Source organism: Chionomys nivalis, chromosome 9 (assembly GCF_950005125.1).
Source record: "Chionomys nivalis chromosome 9, mChiNiv1.1, whole genome shotgun sequence".
Taxonomy (NCBI): domain Eukaryota; kingdom Metazoa; phylum Chordata; class Mammalia; order Rodentia; family Cricetidae; genus Chionomys; species Chionomys nivalis.
In genome coordinates, this window is record NC_080094.1 from 48345933 (window position 1) to 48364908 (window position 18976).

At 42.7% G+C, this 18976-nt stretch overlaps 1 protein-coding gene across 4 annotated transcripts in view; it reads left to right on the plus strand.

Annotated features, from left to right (window-relative positions):
- Atp8b4 (ATPase phospholipid transporting 8B4 (putative)) overlaps nt 1-18976 on the plus strand; it is a 162453-nt gene that overhangs the window by 7689 nt on the left and 135788 nt on the right. For all 4 annotated transcript variants that reach the window (XM_057780833.1, XM_057780835.1, XM_057780836.1 and 1 more), the window contains exons 2-3: nt 2928-2992; nt 5676-5734. In XM_057780833.1, coding sequence (XP_057636816.1) covers nt 2962-2992; nt 5676-5734 — 90 coding nt within the window. In that variant the 5' untranslated portion in view covers nt 2928-2961. The remainder of the gene's footprint in view (nt 1-2927; nt 2993-5675; nt 5735-18976) is intronic.

Consider the following 18976-nt stretch of genomic DNA (forward strand, 5'->3'; position numbering starts at 1 on the left):
AGGGAGAAAGGGAGGAAGGCAGAGGTGAGAAGGAGGGGAGGAGGGTGAAAGAGAGGGAGGCAGAGCTGAGAAGGAGATAAGGGAAGGTTGCGGGTGTGAGTCAACCAAATGCACTACACACATTTATGCAGCTGTCAAAGAACAAATATGACCAATACAAATACTCGGCCTATGAGTCTTCTTTTAGCTGCAGTTCCCATTTCAGCTCCGAGACCTGGCCACTTCTCCCTTCCTTCTGCTGCTCTTCAATTTGCTGTAAGACTAAATGCTTGTTCTTAAGTGTTCTTCCTCATCCGCATTAAGGATGTTAAGGAGATGGTGGTGTATAGAGGGATAGAGGGCAGCAAGAGAGAGGAAATACCCCTAAAACTTAGGTACCCCCAAACAGGGATGGCAGGTCAAAGCTGTTCTGATGCTTGAGTCTTAGAAAGGACTGTCACTAAGAGAGGAGGGTCTTTTAGCTCCATTCCCTAGGGACACAGAAATCCTCATTCATTCATACTTAATAAACACATGGGGTAGCGCTGTGAGCCAGACACATGTCAGATGGCAGGGATGCAACCAGGGATCGGATGAGGACGTTCCTATCCCACTAGGAGAAGACCAATATAATAGACAAATAGAGTCTAGAGTACCATCGACTCTGAGGTGAACAGTACCAGGTTTTGTGGAACACATAGGAAGTGGTCCCCATCTTTGATGTCAGAAGTCACTGAAGGCCTCTTGGAGGAAATGCCGTATGAATTGGTATGGGGTGGGACTGTGGTTCCATGGTTACAGATATAGGTAAGAGGATTGGTAAAGGTCCCCAGATGGTTATAGATATAGGTAAGAGGATTGGTAAAGGTCCCCAAATGGCAAAAGGCTAAACTGAATATTTCTGGTGTAGACGCGAGAAGTGAACAGAGATATGGGGGCAGTGGAGAAGGGAAGGAGAGGTGTTCTGGGTTCCTTAGCTGGGTCATGACACGATGTGATGTCATTCCCTTTTAAGGAAGATGTCTGTAGTTTTGACGTGGACTCTGGCCTATAGCGTCCCAAGTCTGGACCAGACCTGTGAGCATATGTATGCACAGGGAAGAATGATCCATGGTCAGCAAAAATGTCCTACGTGACCCCACTGCCTAGACAGGGACTGGGCAGTGAGAGGCCTTTGGAGGGATGGTTTGGGCAGCCTTGTAGCCGATGGACTGGAAGGTGGACAGGAAGGAACGGGGGTGTTTCTAATAGGTTAAACTTGAGAACTACTTCTGCTTCTGAGAGCACACGGCAGCAATAACCAACCTTCCTCTAAGCTCATCAGGTTTGGAGTCTGGGCACCAGGGAGGTCTAGACTCCTACTGTCAGTGCCTTTTTGTCAGGCACGCCCAAGGATGGTAACAGGAAGACAAACTGATGGTTTCCGGCGTTTTGGACACCAAAGGATCCATATTAGAACAGTGGGTGTTGATGAACTTCCTCTTAAATGTCCTTTCTTGGAATGGCTAAGCCAAATGCACCATTCTTCCCCTTATCTGGTGTCTGGGTGGCTGCCCACACAATATTTCTTTGAGTACACTTAGTGCCTTCTGCATTTAACATCTCTGAACAGGAAGTAGATATATAATTTTTTCTTTCTAATCAAAAGAATGCCACCAGTTCCATATGTGTGCTTGCTCTGCTATGTGTTTGCAAAGTAGCATGTGCTCATTTCCATGGGATATGAATGTTGTGTGTAATCAGTGCATTTGCTCGTGGTAAAAAGGTAATGATGGTATTATTTTATTAGTGTTTTGGGTAACAGCCAGGAGAAGGCCATATCTATAAATAAGTGAGTGGAACATTTTGGATTGTGTTTAGTTGCAGGCTGATCAACAATTCCCTGTTATATGTCGCTCCCACATTCATGGTTACCAGCTCAGGCTTTGTGTGTTTGGGGGGGAATTATCAAGTACATTCAAGTGAAAGGCAGATGCTTGCGCAGCCCCAAGAGATTCTAACTGCTAGTGTTTGGGATGAACTAGAAGAGTTGATTCAAACTTAACACCAAATCCAGTGCACATATATGCTTACCTGGGGTTGCCATAAAGTCTTTACCGGGAAGTTCCAAGTTTCACCATGAAGTAATGTATTTGAATCTGCTGGGAAAAACTGACAATAAGGCAAATTAACAGGACTGAGAAAATGCTGTGAACTTTGGTGGTGTTACAAATGACACTGGATCCTTTAGGATGAAGATCCAAAGAAAGATCCAGGGTGAACCATCCATTTTCACGGGCAGCTTCAGTGAAACAGAGAGAGTCATGTGGTCTGTGATGGGACAGAAAAGGTCTGGGCCACCAAAGGCTCTGAAGTGGAGAATGCTCACGAGACCCGTCTGCCCAGATTTTTCTTAGTCTTCATTTGTGATGTTTTTTCCCACTGGGGTGTGGGGTTGGACCCTTTATGGAACGGGGGTGGGGGTCTTATAACCTTTAGTTAAAAAATATATCAGAGGATTTCTTCACAGACAGTTCTATACAGAAATATGATTGGAGGTGTTTAGGGACAGTCATTTAGCTTTTCTGGCTAGATTTGGGAGGAAGGAGCTCTGGGTTCTGTGACCTGTCTTAGGAAGGATGAATTTTAACCTCCAAGTCTTCTTTGGACTGTAGGGAAGAGGAGGTGAGGGATGAGAACTGAGAGGGCAGCAGATCAAGGAGAAGCCTTGCTCCTAAAGCCTTTACTTTGAAGTATGGTTTTCCCATCTCTGATACATTTATAATACAAGCATGCACTTTTATGGCACAGGATCATTGTTAAGCACGTTAAACTAAACTTATTGTTCTTTATTATATCAGCAACTTGTCATCTACATTTGTGTAGGAAGACAGCCAAAGAGGGTGAATGTAAAGATACTGAGCATCTTTCAAATACTAACACGTGTTTCTCTTTTTAAAAACATATAGGCCAGCGCTTGTGACGTGGTAAAAACTCAGGGGGATGATGTTCTTCAGTAAGAAGAAGCTGCCTGGTAAGGATTGAGTTTTTCAGATAACACAAAACAATAGGGACTGTAATGCTATTTTATATTGGAGGCTTGGTTTAGTCAGAGAACACATACATTGGTTTAAAGCTCAAAAAAGCTTCAACAATTGTTTATACCCATTCAATTCCCAAGGGCACATGAAATAAAATACGGAAATTTCTATCATCTCATCAAGTCCCTTGTGTTGCTGGGCTCACCCTCTTGGAATCCCTGGCCACCTTCTGATCTCTGCCAGTTTACTATTGCTATGTTAAGATAAATATAAATGAAATAATACAGCAATATTCTTTCATTGTGAGTCTTCTGCTTAGTGTGAAAATTTCACTGTATGTCTATCTGTGGTTTGTTCCTCATTTTTTTTTCATTTCAAAGCAGTGTTTTATTGGATGAACACACAAATACTTGAAACTGCATCCATACAAGACAAATGAGTTTGGTCAAGATAGCAGAAAATGTACTTTTTGGCTTGCATGTGTGTTTTAATTATCCTTCTCCTGAAAATAGGTTGAATATAGCTTTTCTGAGATAACTGGGGCCAGAGTTTTTCTGGGGCTTAGTTTTTCTGTTTTTTAGTTTTTAATAAAATGAAAAATTTTAGATTTTGGAATATTTACATAGATATTTTCTGGTTGAGTACTCTTATCCTGTAAATGCAAAAAATATCTGAGATTCTCCAAAGCTCTGAAACTCTTAAATATCATGTCAGTACTCAAGCAGTTTGAGATTTTAGAGCCCTTGGTGCTTCAGAATTTCAGGGGCGCTCAGTTTGCGATAGCAATGGCATTCCGTGTTCACACAGTGTCCTGGCCAGGGTTCTATGGCTGGAAAGAGACACCGTGACCACAGCAGCTTTTATAAAGGACAGCATCTAAGTGGGGCTGGCTTCAGAGGGTTAGTCCACGGAGCATGGCAGCACACAGGCAGACTTGAGACGGGGTTAAGGAGCTGAGAGTTCCACATCCAGATCCATAGGCAGGAGGAAGAGAGAGCCACTGGGCCTACCTTAGACTTTTGAAGGCTTAAAGCCCACTCCCACTGACATATTTCCTTCAACAAGGCCACACCTCCTGATCCTTCTCAAGCAGTGCTCCTCCTGATGACTAACCATTCGTATATATGAGCCAATGGGGGTCATTCTTATTTAAAGCACCACAGAGAGTTTTACTCTTTCATTTCATCTCTGGTCAGTCAATGACATCAACTATGCAGTTGTTATTTCAATGAACATTCTATATCTTACTACTAAGACTTTATTTTTTGACCATAGTTTTTTAAAGGTCAAAGGTTGAATCTGAGTTTATTCAGTGCCCTATCTCTCCTTCTGACAACATCTCTAGCAGGTGGTTGGCTCTGCATCTGTATTCATTAGCATCAGTTCCCTCGGAGGACACATTGCAGTGTTCAGCTTCATAACGGGCTGAATGCTGTCCCAATGTAGTGTCTACCTGAAGGCTTCACTTATGCCCTCTGTAGAGGGTTTTGTTGATATTCCCAATGCCAATATAAGACTCTAGAATTTTTCCCATCTTTTTTCATTGTCATATGAAAACCTTTATGCAAATCGTTGGTACAGTCTTTATTGTAAACCCAAGGTTAATCTGCTCAACTGTGGCTGCTTCTAACAAGACCAGGAGTGGCAAGCTTTTGTTATGGTAAGACCATGGTCCAAGATCTAGGCCTAACTCTATTAATATATTAATATAATATATTTCACAAAATTTGGGCTTGTCTTTTTTAATTATGTGTGCTGGTATATACATTTCCTTTTGTAAGAGATTAACTTATTGGCTTGTCTATTGAAGGCCCTTAATTATATGATTTGCCTTTTAGAAATGCCACCTTTGGGTCTGTGGCCATAAAGCCTAAGGTCAGTGACTTAAATGACCCATTCTATATGATTTTATTTGCCTTTGTTATATTTTGTGTTCTTTTTTTGTGAAAAGAAAAAATAATTTTCAAGGTAAGTTTGGCCTTTAGTGGGTCTTTCTCTTTCACAAATGACATGAAGTTAAGGGAAATGGTCTTTGCGGAACTGGATGGCTGTACAAACTAGAGAAATACAATGTTTTATTTTATGGATTTCATTAAAGAGATAATGAAAAACATTATAGCTTTTTGAGACTTTATTTTAACTTTTAAAAATGTGTGTGTACAAGCACATACATTCTTGTGTGTGTGTGTGTGTGCATTCTTGAGTGTGAATGCAGACACACAATGCCGCAGTGCCCATGTAGAGGTTACAGAACAGAACAATCAGACACTGGTCTCCCTTTCACTTGTTTGAGGCAGGGTCTTTGCTGATTTTCATCTGCTTACACCAGGCTGGCCAGCCTGAGAGCACCCAGGGGTTCCTTGTCTCCATTGTCATCCCCCTGTAGGAGTTTTAGGATTATAGATGCCTTATGTTGTATGTCCAGCTTTCACATGTGTTTGGGGGTTCAAATTCAGGACCTCCTGATTGTGAAGGTCCTTTTATCTGGTAAGTTATTTCCCCAGTCCACTTCCCCAGCCCTACTTAGAACTTTCTAATGCTCAGGTTAGACAGAAACTAATATCCTTCAATTTCAAAGAAAAGAACTCAAAATCAAAGGAATCTCAGAGATGTTACTTTAACAAGCTGTGTTTCTGTGGGTTTAACATTGAATTCCATATCTGATTTCTCTTTTAGAAGTAGAGCGGGTGGTAAAAGCCAATGACCGTGACTACAATGAGAAATTCCAGTATGCGGTGAGTGACCACACAGCACAATATGTTAGCTTTACTTGGGGCTAGAAGAGGGATCCAAGCCTTTGCAGAATCTCATGATGACAAAAAGCTTTCCTTGTCGGCCCATCTTGAGAGCGCGGCACTATGTGTTTTCTCTCACACATATCTTTCATCTGCTCTGACCACTTGGTGGACATGGGAGAATGATAAAGTCTATTCTTTCTCAAGAATTCATGCTTAGTTCACTTTGGTGAGCTGTAGTTGCTTGAAGCAGAGTGTGGTGCTGGGCATGGTGATGCATGCCTGTTGTCCCAGTTCTCTTAGGCTGAGGCAGGATTGCTGCATAAGCAAGGGCAGCCCCCGTGGTTTGTGCATGAGGTTAACAGGCTCCTAGGAGCTGGGGAGACACAAAATAAAATAGTATTCTATTTGGCCTACATGTTAAATGGACTGAATGATTACCGAAATGGCAATGGCAAGTTAGAACCTAACAGAACCCGGGTGTGGCAAGAGTTGTAGATCTGGGAGGAGCTACGAGATGTCGAAAGGAAAGTGGAAGCTGTTGGGGTGATGGCTGACTCTGTAGGGAGGGGCAGACACGGATGAGATGGCAGGAAGGAGGAAGCCCAAGAAGGGAAGAGAGCAATGGCTGAGGAGAACAGAGGAGAGAATGATAGAAGTCTGGGGAAGGTAGCGTCTCAGGAAATTGGTGGCTGATTGGTTCTAAAGGTGGGTTCAGGGGATTGAGAACCATGGAGAAACACTTTTGATTGTAGCTGGAAGACCTTGAGAAGGTGATTTTAATCTTTCCCCTTTTTATAACCCATTACACTCTACATAACATGTAAAATATCATTTCCGAATTCTGAAGGAAAAGCCACCACTAACGTTAGGGTATACTTCGTATTGCCTAGACATAGGTTGTCACCTTATAGGTATAGCAACTTCCCCTACATGTTGGGAAAGTAGGAAACTTTGTGTGAATAATTGGCCAGAAATTAAACATTAAGATGCAACTTCACAGGACCAAACACTCAGATTACTATTTAAACCCAGAGTCTGTAGTGCTAACAAGTGTTAGCAACATTACAATGGACATAAAATTTAACCTAGTTCCATATACACAGGAAATGTCACAGGCCTGCATCACAGTTTGCTAAGATCCAAGAACTCCTGATGGCCAACATAACACTCCAAGCGTATAGTTGCAGTACTAAACACAAACTTGGGTACACTGATAAAGATCTTGAAGGCATACACACAAAATTCACATTCTTCCAATTAACTGGCAAATCTCAAAGCACACACACAATCACACAGAATGGTGGTTCTCAACCTTCCTAATGCTGTGACCCTTAAATACAGTTCCTCACGTTGTGGTGACTCCCAACCATAGAATTATTTTTGATGATACTTCATAACTGTAATTTTGCTACTGTTAGGAAACATAGTGTAAATACCTGCATTTTGCAATGGTCTTAGGTGACTTCTGTGGAAGTGTCATTCATCCTCTAAGAGGGGTCTTGACCCACAGGTTGCCACTGACATAGAGATTGCTGGTCTAATTGAACCGTGTGACCTGGATCAAGACTGGCTGATAGAACCCGACCAGCAGAGTTTGGTCACATCTACAGGAAATGCTACTCTTATGATTAGCAATTATATTTGGATTCTACTTGCTCAAGATTATCTCAGCCCCTGTAATGTGTCATGTGTAAAGAGAATTTCTGACTCTTCCCACTGATAGCCACTGGGCAATTGTGCGGAGGAACCATAGTGAACTGGAACAATGTCACGGGACCTGCTCTGCCTGGCTCGTGTCGTGGAGGGAGGCAGACTTCAGGCTGCGTGAGCCATGAATCATCCGTTCTGCAAAGTGATACTTTTGACTGAAGTTCCTTACTTTTTATGTATAAGTGCCAATATAGACCGACTGTCGTCACTAGGTTCATACCTAAAATACAGTCTAAGAGAGAAAAAACTTTATTTTGTCTTGGTGTTTTAGAAGCCTTGAACTGAAATAATATACAATTAGAATTAGAAGAATTGAGATAGGGATCCCTGATGGTAGAATTTTGGAGCCCTGTTATAATTTGGCTGTTTCAGGATGTACTTCTGCTAAGACTTAACCAATGAACAGATGCAAGAGGAAGAAAAGCAACTGATCCAGTGAGGAGAACCACAATTCGGTTTCCTTTACAGTCAATGTCTGATGAAATAGGCCCATAAATCATCATGTGGACCAAGCGGGGCAACTTTAGTAACAATTTCTCAGCTAACGGAAAACCACTCTTTCCAACCGTCACCAAGTGGTTTTTATTACATTTCTATAGTTTTAGTTACCAGTCCAAACAATATGATTCTATGATTAGATTGCTAAAATCATAATAATTGTCATATCTTACCTTTTGTAGATTGAAGGTTAGTCAAATTATTTGTGCAAAAATATAGGATCTAATTTATGTCCACTGTTATGAAACCAATGCTCAGATTTTTGTTGTATTTTTCATGTGATTATGTTTCTCCTTTTTGAAAGATAAAAGTTGTAAATTTCATGATAAAATATTTTGAAATATATTTAAATTGTAGAACGGCTAAATCAAGTTAATTAATATATACCTTGCTTAATATACTTACCATTTGGTAGTGAGAACACTAAAAATACACTTTAAAAAGTTACTATTGCTGTTTTTGTTTCTTGAGACAATGTCTTACTCTGTAGCTCAGGCTGACCTGGAGCTAAGCTTCGTAGACCAGGCTGCCTTCGAACTCACAGCAATCCTTTTGCCTCAGCTTGCCAATACTGAGTTTATAGTGTCAGTCAACTGCCAACCTTCACCCCAGTATAATCTATTTTCATAGACAAAATAAGCTACTTAGGAATTAAAGTTCAATTGCAATTCTTTACAACTGGGTTGGTTTAGTGATTTGTGTGTTATGTGTCTTTGTGTGACATGACTGTTACATGACATAGTAGCTGAAAGTATGTGCAGAGCATCTTAAGAATGTTCTGGTTTGATTAGTGGGAGTTCTTTGAGGATATAAGTCTGTACAGCAGAGGACTGACATGTCTGGATTGGTGATTTGAATCTGTAGCTGCTGGTACCCTAGCCCAGATGTCTCTGGTTTCATGTATGCCTTCCTGATTGCAAACTTCTTGCGAGTCTAACTGTAGCTATCCAGGTGCCATGGGGATATGTAGAAGAGGTAACATCATTCCGTGCTAATTACCTGTGAGCAATGAAAAGTGAGACGTTTTCTTTTTGTTTTAGTTTTGTGTACTTCTGTGTGGGTACATGGATGCAAGTGCCGGGAGAGGCTGGGAGAAGTGATTGAATCGTCAGGGGCTGGAGCCAGGCTCAGGTTCTCTGTAAGAGCAGTACACCATCATCACTGCTGAGCCATCTCTCCAGCCCCGGAAGATTGCTTTATATGAAAGGAAAAACTCGACTGGATTTTCTACTACTATCAAGTTAGCTTCTGTTCAGTTGTAGAAGTGTAATGTGGAATTATTTTTTAAAACTTTCCCAGCTAACTCTCCCTACAGAATTCTAATTATATGTCTAGTTGTGCTTCTAACCTTTAGAGGAGAGGGAGTCACTGTCCCCCAACACTTCACTGTCTCTGGAAAATGTATTTAATTGTTGTACACATATTATGCTCGCTGCCAGGTGTTATAGGCCATTTTCATACAAGCACATAACATACGTTGACTGTGTTTCCTGCCATGGTTTCTACATTTCCCTCTCTCACAACCCCTCAGGTTAGTCTTCTCCCTTCCTTGGACAGTCACTTCTACCGCCATGACATTTATGTGAATGATTTTGTACGTCTATATAAAATGTAGGATGCACAAATGATGGAGAATATAGCATACAACATTTATCTGAGTGTGACTTAATTTATATAATGTGATGATCTCCAGTTACATTCAATTTCCTGGAAACAAGTTTCTTTTGAGACAAGGTCTCACTAGGTAGCCTTGGCTGGCCTAGAACTCAACTATTTAGATTAGATTGGCCTAACACACACTGTGTACACCAGACTACCCTAGATTAGCTTGACCTAGATGTTACTAGGTATACCAGGTTGGCTTAGAACTCATTATGTAGACTAGGCTGGTCTTGAACTTGTAGCAGTCTGCTTGTCTCCTATTACAGGTATGTACCACCACACCCAGCAGGATAGATTCACTGCTTTCTAATAATCGAGATGAATTGATATTCATTTGCTTTGTTATTCTCTCTGTACTTTCAGATACCCATTTTGCTTTTTGTTTGGGGGTCAAAGCAGAGCAAATATTTCTCTCATTTCTCATGGTACTCTGTCTGAAACTTGTGAATGAATGCTCAAACCAGAGCTCCGGAACAATCACCTGGAATTCCATTTCCTCTCAAAGAGTGCTTTTCTAGAACTTCTTCTGGTGGAGTGTTTCAGAGTCAAGCACAGTATTCTAGCTGCTATTTGTCTCGCTTGATGTAGAAGAGAAAGCATGACTGCAGAGGAAGTATTAATGGACGGGAGAGAGCGCCACCCTTTTGGAGATTGTCGACAATGACCCCGCTTTTATTGCTAGTGACAAGGATTGACTCTGTCATTAACTCTCCTCTACTATTGTGTCATATACAGATTTACTGAGGATAATTTCTGTGTCTCTATCAATATTGAAACCAATGGAACAATTGAATCACAGCTCTGTGGGTGGAGTCTAGGAATTCTTAAAAGCTTCCCAGGATTCTAATTGCCCATAAGGGTTAGGGATCACTGGTCTAGGACTTAGAAGATAGATTAATGGGTAAGGTGCTTCTCTCTCTCTGTCACACACACACACACACACACACACACACACTCAAGGAATGGAGTTCAACACTAGACTAGACAAACTGGCAATCTCTGGGCTCAAGTGAGAGACCTTGACTCAATATATAATTTGGGGAGCAATGGCGGAAGACATCCAATGTCAACCTCCAGCCTCTACATCATAGACATACTTGTATGCATGTGTTTTCACACACATACACCGCCCACATGAACAGACATACATGTATGCATGCATACCACACATATGTATAAGCATATATGCATAAACTGATACATCGATCTAAGTTAGGGTTAACAATATTGGGCACAACATTGTTTAAGACAGCCATGTGCTTCTCACCAGTAGATACCTCTTTACAGATTGTTCTTGGCCCATTAATCAGTTCATTTTGTTAACTTACAATTTTTCCATTTTTATTGTTTACTGACTTTGTCAACATCCTGGCATTTGTATAATTAGATTGTACAATTACTGTTATTATTTTTTTGTCATAGTATGAAGAAAAGTTTTTAGAAAGTAAATGTTAAGGTGGACCTGGTTAGACAGGTTTACAGTCCCAGCCACTCAGCAGGGTGAGACAGAAGATCCCAAGTCAAGACTGGCGACATAGCTCAGAGGCCCAGTGCTTGCACTGGCCGCCACTCCAGGTGAGAAGAGCTTTTTTTTTTTTTTTTTTTTTTTTTTTTTTTGGTTTTTCGAGACAGGGTTTCTCTGTAGCTTTGGTGCCTATCCTGGAACTAGCTCTTGTAGACCAGGCTGGCCTCGAACTCCCAGAGATCCGCCTGCCTCTGCCTCCCGAGTGCTGGGATTAAAGGCGTGCGCCACCACCGCCCGGCGAGAAGAGCTTTTTAAAAAGCAGAGCTGACCTCAGAGACCTTTAGGCTTCACCTCTTCATGGGTACAATGCATTGTCTTATGTCAGTGTCACTGGTGACCCTTCGTGGGGGTGACACAGAGCCTAATCTACCGAGCCCACAAAATGCCTCCCGGGTCTATTCTCTTATACACTGCAACCTCTGTGGATTCTTCCTCTTGAGAAGCAATATATGTGCGTGTGTATGTTCATGTGTGCGTGGAAAGTTGGGCCAAAGACAGGGAAGCAGAATACAACAGAGAAGATGATATAAAGGAAGGAAGATGGGGTGGGAAAGGTTCAGTAATGGTGGCTGATAGCCCCTTGTTTGTTTATTCATTTAGGAGGCAGTGGCATAGATTTAGTTGGTTTTGTCCTAAAGCAGTTTTGTACATTGGTTGCTAGTCTTAGCTGGGCTCCCAGTGATGCTTGGCTGGATGGTCAGCTTCCCCTCTGCCCCAAGACAGTTTCTCTGTGCAGCACTGGCTGTATTGAAACTCACTCTGTAGACCAGGCTGGCCTTGAACTCACAGCGATCTGCCTGCCTCTGCTACCCTAGTACTGGGATTAAAAGCATGTGTCCCCATGCCTATCTTGAATAGTAAGCTATGGAATAAACCTGTTCCCGTGGTTCCTTGCTCTGGAGCCTAGCTTGTGGACTTGCTCCTATGGAAGCTTCCCTCCTGAAGATGGGTTCAGTGTCTTACAGTATTTGATTACTGCCAGTCCACACAGACTCCAGGAATGCTGCGGTCTCCTCAGCACTCACCCCTGGTTCCTACTGCATCTCTCACTGAACCTCTCTGTTAGCTCCTGCAGAAGATTACAGCTGTTTTCGCGCATGTCCTCAGGGAGTCTCATTGTCCTGAAACAAGGTTAGGGCAATGCTTATTTAACTCAGACCACCTCATTTAGCTTCAAAATTTGGTGGAAATTCATTCAACCTTTGGTGCTTGTCGTGATCACAAAATATTGGAGATGACATTTTATTTACAAATCATTATTATTGTTTTAATGATACAAAGATACTTAGAAGTCTTCTGACCCCCGCCCATCACCAACCTAGAGACTTGTCTGTCCTTGTTGCTCACCCAGTCCTCTGTCCTTCCCTCTCACCGCCTCGTTCCCAGACAAAATCCAGGCAACAAAGATGCAGAGCAGGTACCGCGAATTGGTGTGGGTTTGGATCTATTGCCCGGTCCTGCCTATGAAGGGGCTGTAGACTGGAAAGACGGGGACTGTTGTAGGAGACCTGGAGTAGAGGCAGAGTAGCAGGGACTTCCTTCTGGTCCCCAATTGCAGTCTTTGAGGGTACCGCTGGAGGCTGCTTTATTTATGTAGAACCTTGATGTAAGAAGAGTCCAAGGAAGGATTATTACTCTGGAAAATTCTTTATGTGTGCCCTTCTCTTCCACTGTGCCTTTGTTATTGTCATAAACTCTGAGATCCTGAACTTTGGCCCAGTTCCCAGACTGCACAGTGGTGTGAGCGCGATCTATTTAGTTCTAACAAACAAGGAACTTTATGGACTTTGTGCTTTAACACCTCCCTGTAGTTAAGAAAAGGAATCTGACCCACTAGCTCTAATGCCAGCTCAGAGAGATGCCCACTTTGCTCCTAGAGGAACCTGAAGCCCTGAAGTACAATCTTGCTTTGTGTTCTCCATTGTCTTGAACCTTACTTACCCTTTTATAACTTAGCAAGAATATTAAGTCTCTTTTCAAATGTCACAAAAGATAAGTTAACATTATGTTTAGAACTGTCTAAAATGTCCTAAGTGTCTAAACATCCTGCCCAAACAAACAAAAAATAAACAAAAAAAGTAGTGTGATTAAATTAACCTCAGAGGAGAATTTAATTTGTTCCCCTGGTAATTCTTCAGAATAGATAGTCATTATTTGTAGGACATTGCTAGAATGGTTTTTCAGAAGCGGAACCAGTAAACTAAGGCCCGAGAGTGGAGAGGACAAGACGGCTCTGAGAGATGCCTGGCAGATTTGTTTCGGAAGAGACCTAAGCCCAGGGCTCTTCTTGGCCCTGCTACTGAGGTTAGGCGGGAGGTGAGCTCTGAGAGCAGCTTGGTGACAGACTCCGATTCAGGCTGAAAGTGACTGCTCAGGCTGATTGAATTAATGCAAACCTTTCACTGTACCTCAAGGATTGGAGGATCCTTTCCCAAGAGGGAAGCTGGGCTTTCCATATTTCTGACTCACCTGCACAAACACAGCGTTTTAACACAGGACATTACCTTTGGTGGCAGTCTTCAGATGGCCCTCAGCCTCCAGTTCCCTCATTTATAAACTGGTGTGGAAACATTCATGGCTCTTGGAGGTTCTGAGGAGTGTGGACTGTGCTTACATGTGCAAGGTGACAACACTTGCTGGCTGTGGAGGAGCTATCACCCCGGGTGCCGCACACTCTCCCATCCTGGCCATGCTCATTTCCTTTATTGTAACTGTGATTGTTCATGCATCCTCAAGTGAACACAATCCCTACTTGTGAAAAAAGTGAAACTGTGAATATACCTACACACATACGTACAGTGTTTTCACTATAGATACAGTATATGTGCACACACATATATACATACAAGTATACATGTGTGTTTCACATACTCTTACATATATGAACATATGTGTACACCTGTATAAATACTCACATATAGATATTGCCCTTACCATAGTCACAAATCTATAGTGAGTGTAAACATACAAGTATAGTAAAGAAAATCTGCATTAAGTATACCTCAAAACTGTTTTTTTTTTTTAAAATACACCTAATTTTTTTTTTAAAAAATTTTTAGCTAACACAAGGGTTTCTTTTGGTACCTCTGGGGGGGATGGGCACCCCTGGCATCAGGGGCTCTGCAGACTCATCAGGGGAGTCTTTCAAAAACACATATGTTTTTATTAATTCTTTTAGAATTTCATACAATGTTGATTATATTCACCCCCCCCCACTCCTAGCTCCTTCCAGATCTGTCCCTACCTCCCCACCCATCCCAACTTCAGGTCCTCTTTCCTTCCCTGGCAGGGATATCCTGAGGTTACCTTAACTAGGGATGTCATACAAGAGGGCTCCCTAAGGGGAATCTCGATGTTTCTTCTCTGTCACTTAGTGTTTGTCACTTCCTTAAACACTGTCACCAGTGGACAAGCTTGTTCTCTATTTATTCCTGCCTTTCTGCCCGCTCAGCTAAAATGCAGACTTCCTCTATGTGTGTATGGACTTCCATCTGTCCATATTCGCAGTCCTGGCTCAATGACATGATGCCCGGCACATAGGAGGTCCTTTGCAAGGAAGAGCTGAATGAATGAGTGACGGTTAGGGGTAGCATGGCCTCTTCTCCTTGTCGCTACAGAAATACATTTTGCCCATGGCTGGGATCCTGGCTGATAAGACTGCTGAGATGCTGCTGGTAGCCACCCCTCCATAGCCTCTTCTGCAGAGTTCCCTCGTCTGCATTGCTCCCAATTCAGAGCCCATGGAAACACACCAGGCAACGTTTGACTAATATGGAGGAGCCTGGTATTGGAGAGGCAGGTGCCAGAGGTGACTGTGCTGCCTGTGTGCCCCACTCCCCACATTCTTTGGGGGAAGCTTTGCATAAACGTGGGTGTTTCACACATTTCCTTGAGTGGAGCAAATGCCTTCCGGCCACTTCCTCTTTTACGCAATCAGTCTGTGGGCATGGTTTCTCTTTGGTTTTAAATAGATCGTTTAGAGGCGCCCTTTCCCTTAGCGGGACTTTTTGTCTTCCTGGAATCTGAACTGTATTGTAGTAACGTTACACACAAGCATTGCTGTAGCAAGGAAAGGTAGACATTCATACAGTTGCCGTGACATAAGAGTGGCTCATCAGATGAGGAAGGCGGCTTTGATAATGCGGAAGCCATGGAGCTCTTGCAAAAGTTCCGGGGTTTGATCTGTGGGATTCACAGAAGCAGGAAGTGTGCCCAGACAGCTCTAAGATCATGGAGGGTTACCTTCTATGATACAGTGTGGTAGGCAAGAGTAGAGAAAAAGTCACACTATTACATGGACATTGAATGTGTTATTAATGCTTGTGCCTGAAGAAAAAAGCTTCAAACTGACTTAGGCAAAGACAAATGTCAACAGAATATATAGTTAAAAAATAAGTAAGAGCTCGTGGGACCTACGGAAAGGCCTGTCTTAATTTAACTCTCTTTTTAGATTTTACTCATCTTTTTTTTTTTTTTCTATGAGGTCTCAATACAAGGCGTCAAGCTCAGGATGTAGACCAGACTGACTTCCACCTTCCTGCTTCCATTCCCTGAATGCTGAGGATGTAGCGTGCGCCGTCACTCTCACTGCCGAAGGTGTAGCGTGCGCCGCCACACTCACATCCAGTTTCCTTTGTTATGGCTCACACCCTAGCCTTCTGTCTTAGGTGTTTACTTTATTCTTAGGAGGTTCAGGATCCCAAGACTAATGCCTCTAGGGCTCCCTCCTTCCAGGTTAGAATGCAGTAGGTAAGAGAAAGTCTCTCGAGTCAGGTTATGTACCATTTTCTCATTGCAGAAAAGTGATTGGGAAGATAGGCTGTGTGATTGGTCTAAGTGAATCTGATTGGGAAGATAGGCTGTGTGATTGGTCTAAGTGAATCTGAGCTTGACCCTGGAGTTGTAGATGGGAGTTGAAGCCACTGCGATGGAGGACTGTTAGCAGAGGTGGTTGAGAATATAGTCAAAGACACCTGCTGTTTACAGGACTGAATTTAGAACACAGAAAGCAGATATGTGTGTGCGCGTGTGTATAAACAATATTGTACAATATTATATAATATATATATATACACAGTATATATTATACTATGTTTACATATATAAATATATACAGTTATATTATAGCTGAGACATCACAGACTAATTTTCATTTCTGGCTGAGGCAGCCCTTCTGTTGTCTGTTAGTCATGTGCTGTGGGCGTTAGTGCTGAGGTCTTAGTGGATGGGTGTGGCTCTCCAAGGACTCTCTTTCCCGTTGGTACTGTATTGGAAGTGTTTGAGATAGTCCTGGCCCAACACGACCAGTGACTAGGAGCAGACTCGGGTTAAATGAGTAGCAGAGCCAGAAATAAACTCCTGGGGGGTGAAGTCACCTAGAGTGGAGTGGCTTGTTATTGTGACAGAGTTTGTCGTGTCCAGTACATTGCAGTCACAAATCCCCTGGGGATTAGTTCAGAATTTGCTCATGAAATCCAGTATTTGTGTAAATCTTTTGACTTCGCAAGATAATTTTAATTTGAGACCTCATCTCCATGATAATCCAGCATGAGAAATATTTCCCGAGGAACCCTGAGGAAAGTCCCCGAGTGCTCTGGTGTGAACATAACAGTGCTTGCTCTTTTATCTTGGCTTTGTGTGTGTTCAGCAATACAGTCACACAGCTTGTGAGACTCTCAGTGTCAAAACAAACCCTTCCAGTTTACTGGCATTTTATGTGGTGGCCTGTCTCTGAAGAATGTTCCACTTATGCTTTCTGCCTCTCCTTGAGCTGTCAGTATGGAACATGTGAAGACGTTTGGTCACCGCTGCTGCTGATTGGAAAGCTGAAAGGAAGGTCTAGTTATCTACTCTTTTGGTCTTCGTTGGTACTTGTCAGGGGCCAGTGGAACTGCTCTCGAAGGGAATTGCAAGGGAACGATAATTGCCCCCCAAACCGACAACAACCAGGACTGTAACTAAGGCACGGACAAGGAGGAACGAGGTAGACAGAAGGTAGCAGAAGGCTGGGGATGAAGAGTGGAGGCAAATGAAGGCTGTGGAGCGAGGGGCAATTGCTTGCACTGGGCTGTAGCGTCAGCACAGCGGTGACAGTGAGGGCTCCAGGTGCAGGGTCCCTATCTGGCATTATCGCCCAGAGGCTATGGAACCTTGCATAGATTACTCTCTCTGAACGCTGGCTTTTCGCCTCATAGAATGGGAGTATAGTACCCATTTCACAAGAATGTCCTGAGGATAGATCAAGGTACAAAATGTCAAGTTAGAACGGTGTTCACCAGAAGGGCTTGGTAAACATTAGCCACCACCACAACCACCATTGTTTATTGCCATTCTCTCTACCGCCAATTTGGTCCAGCCTCCCTTCCTCTTAGCTGGATGACGCGAAGACCTCTACAAGAACTCCTTTCAGTGGTATTTTTGTGTCACCTTCAATTCCTTCCCCATCCAGTTATTTTCTAAAAATCTTGCCATTAACGTCTCCTGCTGTCCTCTTTTCTAATTGTCCGCCTTTTAAACTACAGCCGTCCTCGTCAGCAACTGCAGCTCCACGGTTAGCAGCAGTGGCTTGGCCACAAGAGCCGCAGCCTGAGGAAGTTCTGTTTCCTCAGTCACTGGCTCTTTCAAAACTACCAAGGGAACTTATCTAAATCTCTGTCCCGCTAAAGAATTCAAGATTTAAAGGTTGAGGTAGATTCCTGTTTCCCAGAAAGGCTAAATAGCAAGCAGCTCGCCTATCTCGCCTCCTTGCATCTCCCAAGAAGTTCTCATGCTTTTTCTCTCCACTCCTTATAAACCCTTCTCCGCATGGCTCTCCCTACTACTTCCTGTCAGCTAGTTGCTGACTCAGTCTCTGGATCTGCAGGTGAATTTTATTTAATCAAACACATCTTTGCATCATTAAACAAATATTCCAGATTCTACAACAGTCTCCACATAAAACCTTTCAGTAATTCATCTTTTGTTCTCCTGGTGTTGCCTTCCAAGGGGAAGGCTCCCTATTGGTGCACTGTTTACCTGCCCAACTTCTTACTCTGCCAAGCCAGAAGTGGAGTTATTTACCTAAGCTTGGAAGGATAACTGGCCTGAGTATCCTGCCCCACCTCCCCTAGAGAGCAAGCTTCCTCTAGAGAGATAATTTCTGCTCATCCATGGGTAGGCTCTACCCTACTGTGTGGAAGTCCTAGCATGGCTCACCTTCAGCTATGATGGTATGTTTCATCATTAGGGCTAATTAACTAGCTGAATAATACAGCAGGCTTTCTTTAAGACCAGCAGACAGCTCCTAAAGAATAACATGGAGACTTATAACTCTCCTTGAATAATGAATGCTCTGCCTTAGCTTAGACTTGTTTCTTTCTAGCTCTTATAACTTAACCTGTTTCTCTTCATCTATTTTTGCCTCAGGGAGTTATACTTTTCTCTTTTTTTCTGTATGTTCTACTTTCTTTCTTTTCTTTCTTTTTTTTTTTTGTATGTTCTACTTTCATTGCTTCCTCCATGGCTGCCTGGCTGGCTGGCCCCTGGGAGGTCTCTCTCTCTTCTCCTTCATTCTCCTGAGTCGAGATTCCTTCTCCTACTTACTGTCTCTGCCTGCCAGCCCCACCTATCCCTATGCTGCCTAGCTATTGGCTGTTCATCTTTTTATTAGACTAATCAGGTGCCTTAGGCAGGCAAAGCAACATGTCCTTACATTGTTAAACAAATGTAACACATCTTTGCCTAGGTAAAGTAATATTCTACAGCAGACTAATGAACTAAAGTCATGGCCACTAGCTTTGCTTTTTACTAACATCAAAGATGTCACATTGATTTCCCAGGTAGCTCTGGAAAGAGCCTTCTTTGGT